This window comes from Aquarana catesbeiana, linkage group LG02, assembly GCF_042186555.1.
Source record: "Aquarana catesbeiana isolate 2022-GZ linkage group LG02, ASM4218655v1, whole genome shotgun sequence".
NCBI classification, from domain to species: Eukaryota; Metazoa; Chordata; class Amphibia; order Anura; family Ranidae; genus Aquarana; species Aquarana catesbeiana.
In genome coordinates this window covers 4,626,122-4,642,209 of record NC_133325.1, presented here as the reverse complement: position 1 = coordinate 4,642,209, position 16,088 = coordinate 4,626,122, and the positions used below count along the sequence as shown (strand labels likewise).

The 16,088-nt window shown below is 46.5% G+C and overlaps 1 protein-coding gene across 1 annotated transcript in view; it reads left to right on the top strand.

The window, feature by feature from the left end:
* The first annotated feature begins 11,904 nt into the window (after positions 1-11,904).
* LOC141126378 (uncharacterized) overlaps positions 11,905-16,088 on the top strand; it is an 86,215-nt gene continuing 82,031 nt past the window's right edge. The window contains exon 1 of the mRNA XM_073612327.1: positions 11,905-12,009. Within this exon, the coding sequence (XP_073468428.1) occupies positions 11,905-12,009 (105 nt within the window). The remainder of the gene's footprint in view (positions 12,010-16,088) is intronic.

Here is a 16,088-nt window from a genome sequence, read left to right as displayed (position 1 = left end):
TGAGTGAGCTGCTTAACCCCATGAGTTTGATTGATGTGAGTTTCCAGGAAGTGTCTGATTTGTCTATAGGTCCAGAAGGAAAATGCTGACGTTTTGGATATTTCTATGAGTTTTTCTAGGGACATGATTTTCCCATCCTGATAGAAATGCATAACTAGGACATCTTCATGTGGCCATTCTTTCTGCAGGAAGTTGGTGTGGGAACCTGGGGAGAAAGCAGGGTTTCCTCTTAACGAAGTTAAGGGGCCTGGGATTGAGGCTAAATTTCCCTTGAGTGAGGCCTTTCTGAATTCTAATAGGGACGGATAGATTAGTGGATGTGTCATTATTGATTGTGGCCAGTGTTTAGGGGATAACCACGGGAGTAAGTGTAAAGAAAGATGTGATACGGCATTTTCCAGGGCAATCCAGGATTTCTTGAGGGTGTGGATATTCCAATCCGCTATCCTCGTAAGGTGGCATGCGCTATAATATTTGCCCAGATCCGGCAATCCTATTCCACCCCTGGATTTAGGTAAGGTGAGTCTAGAGTATCTAATGCGGGGGGGAGAATCTCTCCATAAAAATGTCGAGCAAATTTTTTGGTATGTTGAAAAAAAGTTAGTTGGCAGAGCTATTGGTATTGCTTGTATTAGATATAGTAGGCGCGGTAAGATAAGCATTTTGATCAGGGCTGCTCGCCCAAACCAGGAAACATTTAACGTCTTCCATTCTTTAAGAAAATTTTGGGCTTTAAGGAGGGCTACCTGGAAATTCAATACGTATAGGTTTGATAAGTGGGGTGGGATCTGTATCCCTAGGTAGGTGAGGGCGTTTTTATGCCATTGAAACGGAAAGGATTCTTGACAACTAGTCACTTCTTGGGGGGAAAGCGAGACATTCAGGGCCTGTGATTTGGTGTGATTGATTTTTAAGTTGGATATTTTGCTAAAAAGGTCAATCTCATGTAGAAGATTTGGAAGCGAGACACGGGGTGCTTGTAATGAGAGCAAAATGTCATCGGCAAATGCCGCTACCTTGTACTCTCTCCCTTTTACCACAATGCCCTGAATATCAGGATTGTTTCTTAGTTTATTGAGGAAGGGTTCTAAGGTGAGAATATAAAGAAGTGGTGACAGAGGGCAGCCCTGGCGTGTGCCATTCCTGACAGGGAAGGCGTCTGACAGGAGACCGTTAACTCTAACTGCAGCGGACGGGCCAGAATACAATGCCATAATGGAGGCGAGCAAACGATCTCCAATTCCAATCGCTGAAAGAGTTTCGCGCATATAGTCCCAGGCCACCCTGTCAAACGCCTTCTCGGCGTCAAGAGAAAGGAGGAATCCCTGGGTTTTAGTGGTAGATATCCAGTGGTATAAGTTTAATGTGCGGATTACATTATCTCGGGCTTCTCTACCCGGGACGAACCCTACCTGGTCGAGAGATACAAGATTTGGTATTAAGGGGAGTAGTCTATTAGCAAGGATTTTTGCATACAATTTGATGTCCACGTGTAGTAGGGATATTGGCCTGTAGTTCGCAACTGATGATGGGTCTTTACCCTCTTTGGGTATGAAAGAGATGTGGGCCACTAACATTCTAGAAGGATCAAATTGGGCATCAGCTAATGCATTGAATGTAGTCAGGAGTGTAGGGAAGAGAATGTCAGCAAATGTTTTATAGTATTGGAGAGTGTAACCGTCAGGGCCAGGACTTTTGCCAAGCTTCATTTGTTTAGTTGCCACTTCTATTTCAGTTAAAGATATGGGTTTGTCAAGTTCTAGCTTAAGTTGGAGAGATATTGGCTTGGGGCTATATCTGGAGAGAAAAGATTTAATGAGATCAGAGCGGGCTTTCTGGACATTCTGAGACATTTGTTCAGGATGGAGGTTGTATAATTTTGAGTAAAAAGTCTCAAATTCCCTAGCGATTTCGTCATTCCTGATCAGAAGATCTCCCTTGGAATTGCGTATGTGGTGTATTCTGGTGGAGGTTTTAGCAGATTGGACCGAGCGTGCCAGCAAACGGCCGCATTTGTTCCCTTGCTCGTAAAAGATCTTCTGGCCGAGGATGTAACGCCTGTCAGAGCGTTTGTCTAATTCTATTTTAAGAAGAGCGCGTGCGTGAGATAGCTCTTGTAAAGTAGCAACTGCTTGCGTTCGTTTGTGTGTTCTTTCTAGGGATCTAATTGTTTCGATGAGAGAATTAACAAGTTCTTGGTTTAATTTTTTGGTTTTAGCTGCCAGAGCAATCAGCTCTCCCCGGACCACACACTTGTGAGCCTCCCAAAGGGAGATTTCAGGTGACAAATTCTCAGCAAAATAGTTGAGGATGCACGTGCGTATGTGGTCTAGGGAAACCGGATCCCGAGGAGTGAAGGGTTAAATCGCCACGTTTTAGTTTGTGGTTGAGTTTCGAGAAAGGACAGTGTAACCGTAATGGGGTGGTGGTCTGATAGGAACATCGGTTCTATCGTAGATTGTTTTAAAAATGGAAGGTCGGATTGGGAGAGGAAAAAATAGTCGATTCTAGAATACTTTTGATGCGGTGCAGAGAAAAATGTGTAATCTTTTACTGTGGGTGATAATGTGCGCCATGTATCGTGAAGGGTCAGGTTTTGTAATTGGGTTTTGATCTGATGTAGAGCTCTGTATGGTAGGGCAGATGAGCCTGAGGAAGAATCTAATAGTGGGTTCAGGGGAACGTTAAAATCTCCTCCAAGGAGAACTAGGCCCTCCTGGAAGGACGCCAGACGATCACAGGTATCTCTTAGGAAGGAAACTTGGTGTTCATTGGAGCAGTAAACGTTTGCCAATGTTATTGGTTTGTTTGCGTACTTCCCTTTGAGGAAGATATATCTGCCTGCCGGGTCAATCAATGAGTCTGAAAGAAGAAAGTTTGCATGTTTGGAGATTAATATTGAGACGCCTTTCGTTTTGGCATCTGGGTTGGTGGCATGGTGAGCTGATCGATATATGTGATTGGCGAGTTTAGGTATTGTGTATTGGAGCGGAAGTGGGTCTCTTGCAAAAAAATAAAATGAGCTTTGTGTTTAGAAAGTGATGTCAAGACCTGGGAGCGTTTCTCAGGAAGGTTAAGACCTTTTACATTTAGGGATATACATTTTAGCGTCAAAGACAATTCGGTTAACGGTTTCGATTGCATGGTTGCACTCTGTTTGTGCTTGGGGATCAAGCCCTACCAAAGTGTAATGCGGTAAGGAGTGGTAGACAATGTGTGAGGGCCGTCAAGGAGGGGGCGGGGGCGGGGCCCGTCAAACCCCGGAGCCTAGGGGCAGAGCAGGAGAGAAAGAGAATTAGTGAAGAGGAAGAAAAGAAAAAGGGGAGGGAAAGAAAAAGAAAAAGGGGAGAGGGGGAGTGAGGAGTAATAAAGCGGGAGTGAGTCTGGGGTGTAGGAGTGGAAAGGAAAGAAAAATGGGAATAGAAGATGGGGAGGAGAGAAAGAGAGGGAGGGAGGGGACGGTAGTACAGGGGAGGGTAAGAGAGAAGAAAAGAGCCGAGCAAAAAACACACCAGAGGTGAGGCTTGAAAATCTGCCTCACCTAGGGGAAAAAAAGTCCTGGAGTATCAGCTGGTGTCCTGAGGGACTCGCTGTGTGGGGGAGTGAAAAGAGACAGGGACCTTAGATCGGGTGCGGGCCGGGGGACAGACCCGCTATTCCGCTTAGGAGAAGAAATGTAAACTGTGGTTTTGTGGGGAGCCCACTTAACATTTTACTATACTATAGAACCACCGGGATCATAGTAAAGGATCCCAAAAATAGGAACAATTAGCATTTTTTAGAAAAACATAAACATAAAAGGAGGTATAGCCTATGGACTGTATACCTTACTATTTCAGCCATGTAATAAGCGTATCAAATAAGGGGAAGAAAATAACAGTATAAACCCCCAAAACAAATACAAGAGTACAAACAAAAACAAAAACAATCCGATGCACACTGTGGGAGAGTTAACTAACTTAAACATTTCCTGCTAAACGAAAAGCTAGTCACTATCTTGAGAGAAAAACTAAAATGGCAATTCACGTGAGGAGAGATAATGAGAGGGACAAGGGGGGAGAGGGGAGGGATGGATGGGGAGGTCAGGAAGGAGGGGTAAAGGGAGAGAGGGGGGAAAGGAAGGAGGGGGAAGGGAAGGGGGGGGGAGGGAGGGTAAGATAATTATCCACATTTAGACTGAAGGGTCAAAATGTGCAGTAATGTGATTGCAAGGCTATTGCTTGTTCAATGCCCCCCTCGGGAGCCTCAGTAGTCTGATAAGGTACATTGTATGTGTTCTAACTCCCGAGATAGGTGGTTTGCTTACTGAAGACCAGGGACGTCTGGATTAATGGGGTCTCTCCTTCCCACCTTATGGGCAGGCTGTGCAGGAGGTGATTAGAATTGAAGTAAGAGGGTGGAACCCCCAGGAGGGGCACCTCGGGTCGGGCAAGAACAACGTCCCTGATGATCAGCATAGCCGAAAGTCTGCCTTCGCAAAATACATATATTCGTTTTCAATAAGGATATCATTCTTTATGCATTGTGTCTGACCGTTAATAGCGTACATGCTTTACCTACAGTTATGAGTGAGGAGATAGTACATGTCCATATCTTACAGTGAAAGAAGAAAGGCAGATCGTATTTTGTTCTTTAAAATGTTAAGGCAGGGTGATTTTGGCGTATGGGCAGTTATGGAAAAAAATAGGCAAGATCTGCTGTTCTTTGACCCTCGAAGAGGGTATTTAAAGCCCTATAAAATATGGTAGGATAAACACAAATAAAGCAAAAAAAAAAAAAAGGGGGGGGGAGGAGAAAAAGAACCCGTTTGAGATGACGGGAGTCTCCATGGAAAAAATTATGGATCTGGTACTTCGATTCCTGAGTGTTATTTTCCAGATGTAGGCTTGTCGGGCTTGTGAGATGTGGGGGAGTCACTGCGTGTAACAGAAAGGTGAGGCTGGAGAGGGACGAATCGGGTGGGGGTGAAAGGTGCCGGAGAATGTCAAGTGGTTGCATTCCTGGTGCGTAGCATATTACACAGCACAAAGTGGGGGGGCGATGTGCATCGGGGGTTAATTCAAAAACTCACTGATGTTACGACATGGCTGAGTGGGTACAGTCAATCCTCCAGATGGTTGCGTCCCGGGGGGGGCGGCGGTGTACGAGCGGGACTTCGTTGGTAGAGATCTCGACGGGATGAGTGTGCTTTCGGAGATGTCGATCCTGCCTTGCGTCTACGTGATCTCTGGCGTGGTGCCTTCGGGGATGGATTAAGAGAAACCAGGTGCCATGGTTCCGAGGGGAAGAAGAGGTCATACCATTCCGGAAGTTCGATCCGTGGGAGATCGAGCTGATCGCAGAAATTCTTCAGATCATCTGGTGTGCGAAGAATAGCAGAGCGTCCCCTGGTGGACGCAGATAAGGCAAAGGGGAATTTCCAGCGATATTGAATGTTCCTAGTGCGTAGTGCATCCAATAAAGGTCTTAGGGCTCTTCTGTTTTGTAGCGTAATCTGTGACAAGTCCTGGAATAGTTTTATATCAGCCCCGTTAAAAATTACTCGTCCTCTTTCCCTGGCTTTCCGCAGAATTTCCTCCTTAAGGGGAAAGTTCACCAGACAACACACAATATCTCTAGGTGGTTTGTTTTCCCTGGGCTGTGGGCGTAGAGCACGGTGGGCCCTTTCCATATCAATAGGTGAGTCTGCAGGTCTTCCTATTAAATCATTGAATAGTGCACATAACGTTTGCTGTACTGAATTTGGATCAACACTTTCAGGTATCCCTCTTACTCTTATGTTGTGCCGGCGGCCACGGTTATGGAGGTCCTCCACATGCCTGTGGAGGTCAAACATTTGGGAGAGTTGTGAATCATAGGCAGATTGAACCTGGCGAATGGCCGCTGCGTGAGTCAGGGTTGTTTGTTCTACCGTATCAATGCGGTGTGCAATCGCCTGCATGTCCGATTTCAGGTCAGCAATAGCTGCTGTCACCGTGTTTTTAATATCCGACGCTACTTTTTCCAGGTCGAACAGATTGAGCATGTGTGTTCGCCCGGTGTCAGTTGTAGGGGTACCCATGGTCTGCATGTCGGGCGTTTCAGTAGGCGAGGCCGGCGCTTGGGCCTGCGAGACCGCGTGTGCGGACAGTTTTTGGGTACGGAATATGTCAGGGATGTTCCTACTGAGTTGCGTACCTGAGTCCCTTGTGGTACGAGATGTTGAGGAGCTCCGGGTGGATCTGCTCATGCTGATGTCGAGGTGTGGGCTCCCCTTCAAGCTGAGATCTGTCCCCGGATCGCAGGAGCTCTTAGCTTATGCTGCCATCACGGTCTCCGTCCAGGCCACGCTCCCGAGTTTCTGTTTTTATAGTTTTTTTTTTTTTAACCTCCTTCTATACGCTAATCTCAAAGTGACTGTATAGTACAGGGGAACATTTAATTTAATCTAGCTTACAAATTGTGCATATTATTTGTTGATAATGGCAGCCATGTCCTGTCTAGAAAAGTTTGTAGCAGTTTATACTCTTAAACATAAGAGCAATGAATTTGCCTGTGATGCTAGATTCAGTGGCGGCTGGTGAAGTTTTAGGATGGGGGGGCACCAGACCCCGCCCTTCCTTTTTGACCCCTCCCACTTGGTGAAAATGGGCGTGGATTCAGCGAAATAGTGGGCATGGCTCTAAGGTGGTGTGGTTAGCATCTGAGATGAACGAGGGATGGAGGGAGAGGGAGAGAGGGACAGCAGACCCAGATCCTACACAACAATAGAAATGTGTATTCTAGAAAGTTTAGCAATCAGCAGATAAAGATACTCCAAACACCTGGTGTTAGCACTTCAATCATCCCGGCACCATGGTTGTTATGGTGTCAGGATGATTGAAGCGCATTATTTCTATTATTACTTTGTAATATAAAATTAAATTATTCAACTCACCATAATGCAGAATCAGTGGGAGCCCCGAGTGTGTCACTAGCCACGTCGCCTACAACCAGATGCCATCAGGCGTCCCCAGCAGTCTGTCCTTACATCAGGTGCCCCCAGCGGAGTCTCTCCTTACATGCAGCCTGTGTCACATCAAATGCAGCCTCTGTCACATAAAATGCAGCCTCTGTCCCCCAAATGCAACCTCTGTCTCCCCAAATGCAGCCTCTGCCCCCCCCTTAAATGCAGCCTCTGTCCCCCCCTAAATGCAGCCTCTGTCCCCCCCAATGCAGCCTCTGCACCCCCCTTAAATGCAGCCTCTGTCCCCCCTTAAATGCAGCCTCTGTCCCCCCAATGCAGCCTCTGTCCCCCCCAAATGCAGCCTCTGTCCCCCAAAATGCTGCCTGTCCCCCAATACAGCCTCTGTCCCCCCCAAATACAGCCTCTATCCCCCAAAATGCTGCCTGTCCCCCCAATACAGCCTCTGTCCCCCCAAAATGCAGCCTCTGCCCCCCCAAATGCAGCCTCTGCCCCCCCAAATTCAGCCTCTGTCCCCCAAATGCAGCCTCTGCCCCCGCAAAATGCAGCCTCTGTCACCCCCAAAAGCAGCCTCTGCCCCCCCCAATGCAGCATGCCTGTGTCCCATTAAATGCAGCATGCCTGTGTCCCCCCAATGAAGCCTCTGTCCCCCCCAAATGCAGCCTCTGCCCCCCCGAAAATACAGCCTCTGCCCCCCAAAATGCAGCCTTTGCCCCCCCAAATGCAGCCTCTGCCCCCCCAAAATGCAGCCTCTGCCCCCCCAAATACAGCCTCTGTCCCCCCAAATGCAGCCTCTGTCCCCCCAGATGCAGCCTCTGCCCCCCAAATTCAGCCTCTGTCCCCCAAATGCAGCCTCTGCCCCCCCAAATGCAGCATGCCTGTGTCCCATTAAATGCAGCATGCCTGTGTCCCACTAAATGCAGCATGCCTGTGTCCCCCCAATGAAGCCTCTGTCCCCCCCAAATGCAGCCTCTGCCCCCCCGAAAATACAGCCTCTGCCCCCCCAAAATGCAGCCTTTGCCCCCTCAAATGCAGCCTCTGCCCCCCCCAAAATGCAGCCTCTGCCCCCCCAAATACAGCCTCTGTCCCCCAAAATGCAGCCTCTGTCCCCCCCCAATGCAGCCTCTATCCCCCCAAAATGCAGCCTCTGTCCCCCCCAATGCAGCCTCTGTCCCCCCCAAGAAAGTTTAGCAATCAGCAGATAAAGATACTCCAAACACCTGGTGTTAGCACTTCAATCATCCCGGCACCATGGTTGTTATGGTGTCAGGTTGATTGAAGCGCATTATTTCTATTATTACTTTGTAATATAAAATTAAATCATTCAACTCACCATAATGCAGAATCAGTGGAAGCCCCGAGTGTGTCACTAGCCACGTCGCCTACAACCAGATGCCATCAGGCATCCCAAGCAGTCTGTCCTTACATCAGGTGCCCCCAGCGGAGTTCCTCCTTACATGCAGCCTGTGTCACATCAAATGCAGCCTCTGTCACATAAAATGCAGCCTCTGTCCCCCCAAATGCAACCTCTGTCTCCCCAAATGCAGCCTCTGCCCCCCCTTAAATGCAGCCTCTGCCCCCCCTTAAATGCAGCCTCTGTTCCCCCAATGCAGCCTCTGTCCCCCCAAATGCAGCCTCTGTCCCCCCCAAATACAGCCTCTATCCCCCAAAATGCTGCCTGTCCCCCAATACAGCCTCTGTCCCCCCCAAATGCAGCCTCTGCCCCCCCAAATGCAGCCTCTGCCCCCCAATTCAGCCTCTGTCCCCCCAAAATGCAGCCTCTGTCCCCCCCAAATGCAGCCTCTGCCCCCCCCAAATGCAGCATGCCTGTGTCCCATTAAATGCAGCATGCCTGTGTCCCCCCCAATGAAGCCTCTGTCCCCCCCAAATGCAGCCTCTGCCCCCCTGAAAATACAGCCTCTGCCCCCCAAATCCAGCCTTTGCCCCCCCAATGCAGCCTCTGTCCCCCCAAAATGCAGCCTCTGCCCCCCCAAATACAGCCTCTGTCCCCCCAAATGAAGCCTCTGTCCCCCCCCAAATGCAGCCTCTGCCCCCCCAAATGCAGCCTCTATCCCCCCAAAATGCAGCCTCTGTCCCCCCCAAATGCCGCCTCTGTCCCCCCAAACACAGCCTCTATCCCCCCAAAATGCTGCCTGTCCCCCCCAATACAGCCTCTGCCCCCCCCACATGCAGCCTCTGTCCCCCCCAAATGTAGCTTCTGTCCCCCCAAATGTAGCCTCTGTCACTTCAAACCCCCATTATCCACACAGCGGTACTTACCTTGGGTCTCCTGCGGTGTATCCTTCACACTGGCAGCAGCATTCTTCCTGTTTCCTCTCTCGGGCGCAATGAGAGAGAGAAGCAGGAAGTGACATCTAACTCAGGGCAGATGTCAATCAAATCTGAAGCGCCAAGTAGCTTCTGCCCAGCGCCTGTAGTATCTATTACTATGGCCGGGCGGAAGCTACTCGGCGCTTCAGAAAATGCCACAAGGCGGGCTAAACGCCCACAAATGCAGTGCCACGTATGCAATCTCGTGATTGCATAGACGTGGCGCTTCTCATAAGTGCACTGTGTCCGGCGTCACACTGTGTCTGCCGTCCGAACACAGTGCACTTAAGGACCTTTTTTTCCTTTTTTTTTTTTAAAGGGCCAGTAATAAAATGGACGGGCCGCCACTGGCTAGATTACAAGGATCGCATTGGGCCTATGTCCTATGTTGCATGCTCAGATAAGGGTCTGGTATGGATTTTGGGGGCATCCCCACTTCATTTTTCTTTTTTTTTAATTTTGGCGCAGGGTTCTCCTTAAAATCCATACCAGACCTGAAGGGCCTGGTTTGGATTTTGGAGGGTCCCCCACGCATTTTTTTTTTAAATTTTGGTGCAGGGTTCCCTTAATATTCATACCAGACCCAAAGGGCCTGGTAATGGACTGGGGGGGGGGTGATTTTTATGTATATTGTTGGGTCCCAAAAATACATTACAGTCACAAGCAATTTTAGATTACATTTTTTCCTTTAGAAATGTCATTTTGCTGTAGTACTGTTATAAACATGGGAAAGATGCGCTACTTTACAGGCAGACTAAGGACACCCCCCAGGCACAATATTTAATGGAATATTTCATTTTAATTGTTTTACTTTAAGCATTATTAAAATCACTGCTCCTGAAAAAAAAAACCTTTTTTTGCATTGTTACATGTCCCCTGGGGCAGGACCTGGGTCCCCAAACACTTTTTATGACAATAACTTACATATAAGCCTTTAAAATGAGCACTTTTGATTTTTCATTTTCGGGTCCTATAGACTTTTGCCTGTTTGTAAAAAATCCTTCAATTGTTTGGGTGGTATACCACACATAAATTGTACATAATGTCTGATATTTATCTGCCTTTTGAGAACTACCAATAGCTTATGTATGTGTTACATATGTTTATTTCATGTGGTACGCCCCTTGTATTACTGTTATTATTATTCCTTTCCTTGTTTCCCCACCCATCCCAGTTTTTGCCAGGACATTCGCTCTCAGGCTTGAGGGCTCAAATTATTATTTTTTTATGCAAACTACGAGATGTAGTTTCCTAGGCAGGGGGAGGATGTAGAACCCTGATGTTTAGGAAGGGTTGTCCTACATTTATGTGCCGAGTGATAGTTGCCTTGGCCAATTGTTAGGGGTCAATTGATTTCACCCTAATTCTGAAATTGCTGCACTTCTCACTTCTGGCACTAGGTCGGGTATCTGGTGACATTAGATAAGACACGGGCATTGCAAGGAAAAATTAGGAATAGATGGGGTGTCTCAGCCAATGGGCAGGGATTTTCTTGAATCCCTTGGCCTGCTGGGAGAGCCTATTTATTTGGGTGAGGTCAGGTGAATGGTGTTCTCTGCCACCTGGACAGCTGTATGGGTGGATGTATGTTGTGCGGCCCCGGGCTGCTAGGCCAATGCCTGAGGCCTATCCCAGGGACATTTGGCTGATAGGCTGTCTGAGGGCCTATCCAGAAGCAAGAGAGCAGTGAAGGTTTGGAGTCCAACCAGAAGTGATGGTTCTGCCGGCTGGAGAACCAGTAGTGGACGGAGGTAGAGGGGAGGCTGTCGCCACTAATGGACCATCCACCTTATTACCAGGGACCACTGTGAGTAGCTGAAGCAATTACCAGAGTATCATTCTCACCAACCAGGGACGGTGAAGAATTGGGAAACTTCAGCAGGTGCCAAGCCAGGGACTGACCGGCCAGCGGGGTGACACTTGAGGAGTATCTGTGAGTGCCAAGTTAGGGACCCAGCAGGGAGGCGGGGGTGATGCTTGAGGAAGATACTGTGTGAGAAGATTGAAAGAGCTCAGGGGATCCAGTGGCAGTGGATCAGCAAGTCTAGTGAGAGAGACTGGGAGGTCAGTGGAGTGAAAAACTATAAGGGGAAATTGTAGAGGAAGTGAAGAAGTTCATTACATTGCGTGTTAGAAACTGTTATAAGACTGTTGCCATAGAAGATGGTGGCCATACTTGTGCAGATGTGGTGTCTTGCTGGATGCCTTTCCCTGCATGGCTGTCTACCTATAGAAGTCTCTGTATCTGCCAATTAACATTGCAACTACTAAGGGTGTCCTGGCCTAACCCTCTCTCCCACAGTTCTGTTCAAGAAACAATAAATCTCTTTGCATTCAAGAAGTCTCTGGCGCCCATTAATCTACCTTATCTTGCACCCACCATGCCTCGTAATGCACTCTGCATAGAAGGATGTCAGCTCTGCCTAACTCTGGTGGTTCTCATTAGAACAAAGCGGGCCCGGGACCTTACTACATTATAATTGATGTCATTTTTATTATATATTCAGAGTGGAAACCTCAGTGATTCTGAAGCTGATGTTAAAGAAGAGATAAAAGAGGAGGATGATGAGGATTGGGTTATGGAGGAGTCAGAGTTCCTAAAAGAACACAAAGATGTGTACCAGGACACCATGGTGGAGTCATCCAGCTACATGAACCCCCCAGAGAGATGTTCCTGTCCTCTGTATTCACGGGATTTCACACAGGAAGATCACACCATCAATCATTATTACAATGTTGGTGGGATGGAGCATCTAGAACATGGATGGGGATGTGTGGATTTTATATATGTGATGTCACAGTAATAAAGCTTATATCTTGCAGATTATATTTTCTCTCATTTTCCTTATTTAGAGTGGAGATCCAACCGATATAGAATTTGAGGTTAAAGCAGAAGAAGAAGAGATGTATGTGAGGGATGATCAGCAGTCTATGGAGGAGGATGGAATAACGGGGACATTTATAGAGGAGGACACTCCTACAGAGATCAGAACAGGTGGGTCATTAACACTTCCTCCACCCATACTGCTCACTGATTGGTCCAGAGTAGGGTGGGGACTGGGTGATATCAGCCTTTAATACCCTGTTCACTTTCCTGAGCTGTTTTCCCCATCCTGTATTATTGTATTTCTCTCGGATAATCTTCCTTCTCTGTGCTGCAGACACAGTTCATGTATCTAGGATGATTCTAAAGAAAAATTTGCGCTAGGTGAACATGTGTTAAATGATAAATAAATGAAACAACCTGTGAAAAGGTAACCTGCAGCTGGACAATATAACCCTGATAGGGGGCACCAATAAAATATATGTAAAAAAGAGTGCAGCGCTGGATAAATAACGTAAGCAAACTTGTTTGTGAATATTAAAAAAAATGCAAATGAATAATGCAATAAAAAATATATATAATAAACCTGTGATCAAAAATGAATAAATATATATATAGCAAAAAATTAAGTGTCCATAAATAATAAAAAATGATGAAAGTGACTTTGTTGCAGAATATATATGTGACTTCCACCGCAACAAACGCCCGTCACCTTGAAAAGATTAAAGGCTTACCAGACAGCCTTTTTAAAAAGTCATGAGGACACCAATATCGAAATCCTAGGTGCTTCTTTTCAGCGGGTAATCATCATCTGTCATGAAAAGGAACTTCCTCACAGATATCCGGGTAATACTCCAAACTGCTCACCTCTAGATTGATGGATAGGTATTGGCAGAGTGAACCATATGCATTCACTATCGATCCAATCAGGAGACCGCTACCAGCAGCGGTAAATGTCCAATAAAACAAAGAAGAATGGCTCCAATGGTGCAGAGTGATAAAACTTTTACCCAGGGTAAAGACGCACACACGTACTGTGTATGCGTGAACCGTTCTGATACGAAGTGGAGCCTTTTTTTAAATATCCTTGCAAGGATTTGACTTTGTTCTTATGGATGCCTTATGTCAATTTTAAATAAAGGAAAGTTTTATCACTTTGCACCATTGGAGCCATTCTTCTTTGTTTTATTGGACATTCACCGCTGCTGGTAGCGGTCTCCTGATTGGATCGATAGTGAATGCATATGGTTCACTCTGCCAATACCTATCCATCAATCTAGAGGTGAGCAGTTTGGAGTGTTACCCGGATATCTGTGAGGAAGTTCCTTTTCATGACAGATGATGATTACCCGCTGAAAGGAAGCAATTTTTGTTGATATATATATATATATATATATATATATATATATATATATATATATATATATATATATATATATATATATATATATATATATATATATATTATTTTTTTTATTATTCATTTTAGATCACAGGTTTATTATATATATTTTTTATTGCATTATTCATTTGCATTTTTGGTAATATTCACAAACAAGTTTGCTTACGTTATTTATCCAGTGCTGCACTCTTTTTTACACATATGTATCTAGGATGGATTTATGGAGATTCTGGGGGTTCAGCTGGCAGTAAAATATTGATTTTCTCTATAGGTGTTGCTTGTGTTAGACATCTGAGGTATGTGTCTTACATTCTGTCCCATACCCGGATCTAGCGAGATCTCTGACAGAGGAATTCTCCCGGGGTTACTAGTTCTGTTGTTTGCTGGCAGTGCCGGGTGGAGGGATATGTCTGTATAGCAGAGGTAGGCAACCTTAACGAGGAGGAGATCTACCTGAACAACATAGGAGAAGTCAAAGATCACCAGGCACAGTATTGCCCAGTGTCACCTCCTCAAACCTGATTTAACCTCTAATTGCCATACTACTGAGTCACAATAGTGTGCATTGCACCGCAATCATGGGTGTAAATCAGGTGGTGAGGAGGCAACATATCACCTCCTCACCACCTGTCAACACACACATGGATCGCTTTTCAGAAGAGCAGCAGTGTACCGCCTGCCAATTTTAACCCATTTAAGTAAATAAGGGCACTCTGCATGCGCCCCACAACTTCATGCTTCTGTAAGGTCCAAAGGGTTAAAGCAGGTGATGAGAGAGCAACAATGCTGCCTGATTTAACCCCTTCTTTTCGGTACTGCACAAGGTTGCAGGGCACTTGCAGAGTGGCATCATTCACTTGAATAGGTTTTGCTTGGCAGGTGCGACACCCACCAAACATGACACCCACCAAACATGACACCCATCAACCATGACACCCACCAACCATGACACCCACCAACCATGCCAAACATGACACCCACCAACCATGCCAACCATGACACCCACCAACCAATGCACCCACCAACCATGTCACCCACCAACCATGACACCCACCAACTATGCCAACCATGACACCCACCAACCATGACACCCACCAACCATGACAACCATGTTATCCACCAACCATGACACCAATCAACCATGTCACCCACCAACCTTGTCACCCACCAACCATATCACCCACCAACCATGACACCCACCAACTATGACACCCACCAACCATGACACCCACCAAATATGACACCCACCAGCCATGACACCCACCAAATATGACACCCACCAGCCATGACACCCACCAAATATGACACCCACCAACCATGACATACACCAATCATAACAACCATGTCACCCACCAGCCATGACACCAATCAGCCATGTCACCCACCAACCATATCACCCACCAACCATGTCACCCACCAACCATATCACCCACCAACCATGACACCCACCAACCATGACACCCACCAACTATGACACCCACCAAATATGACACCCACCAAATATAACACCCACCAACCATGACACCCACCAACCATGACATACACAAATCATGACATCCACCAACCATGACAATGCATATAACTCCTGCTACAGCTACGACATATGTACACCCCTGGCCACTGCAGCTAAAGGGGATGTGGTTGAGACAGGGGTGATAAAACACATTTTTACTATGGGGTTTTACCACCCCTCAAACTACAAATGTAAATGAACCCTTACTGTTCTGAGCTTCTTTCACACTGATGTGCTGCAGTTTACCTGCACCACAGGTGCAATGCAGTGCATCTGCAACTTTCCTGGGTTAGCTGTACTTTGCCGTAGACTTCTATTATATCCCGCAGGTGTGGGGAACTTTCTGAAAGCGTCTCAAATCTCCTGCATTCAGAAAGTACAGCAAACCAACAGGATATAATAGAAGTCTATGTATAAGAGCAGCAAACCCGCAGGATATAATAGAAGTCTATGTATAAGTGCACCAAACCCGCAGGATATAATAGAAGTCTATGGATAAGTACATAAAACACGCAGGAAAGCTGCAGGTACACTGCACTGCACCCGTGGTGTGGGTAAACCGCAGCACATCACTGTGAAAGCAGCCTTATACTAATATGCTCAGTGTATTGCTTCACCTTGACCTGAAGATCTCTTCCTTCTGTTGCCGCAATGGGCGTGATGACGTTAGATTGCTATGCTCCGCCAAATGTACTGACATCATCACATCAGGGATTGGATCAGTGATCAAGCTCCTGATGACCTCATCTGTGGTGTGTTTTTTGTATATGATTTAAAGGGCCAGCGCTGCATATTTTGGAGGAATTCTGTTATATCTCATATCTGGGTATTATGTGAGCAGCTTCCTGATTACTTATTTCATTTCAGGGTGGAATGAGATTATAGTGGTTTGATTTTATATCTGATGATGTGATTGGAGCACAGACTTTTACATGTTGATAATAATGTGATAACATCCTCAAACTTTGGAACCTTAAACAGAAAGTGATAATGAGGGAGGAGTCAATAACCCAATGATGGTGGTCTTCAGGATCAGTCCAGTCTTCATCTTGGTTGTTCTCCTCCCATCCTCACT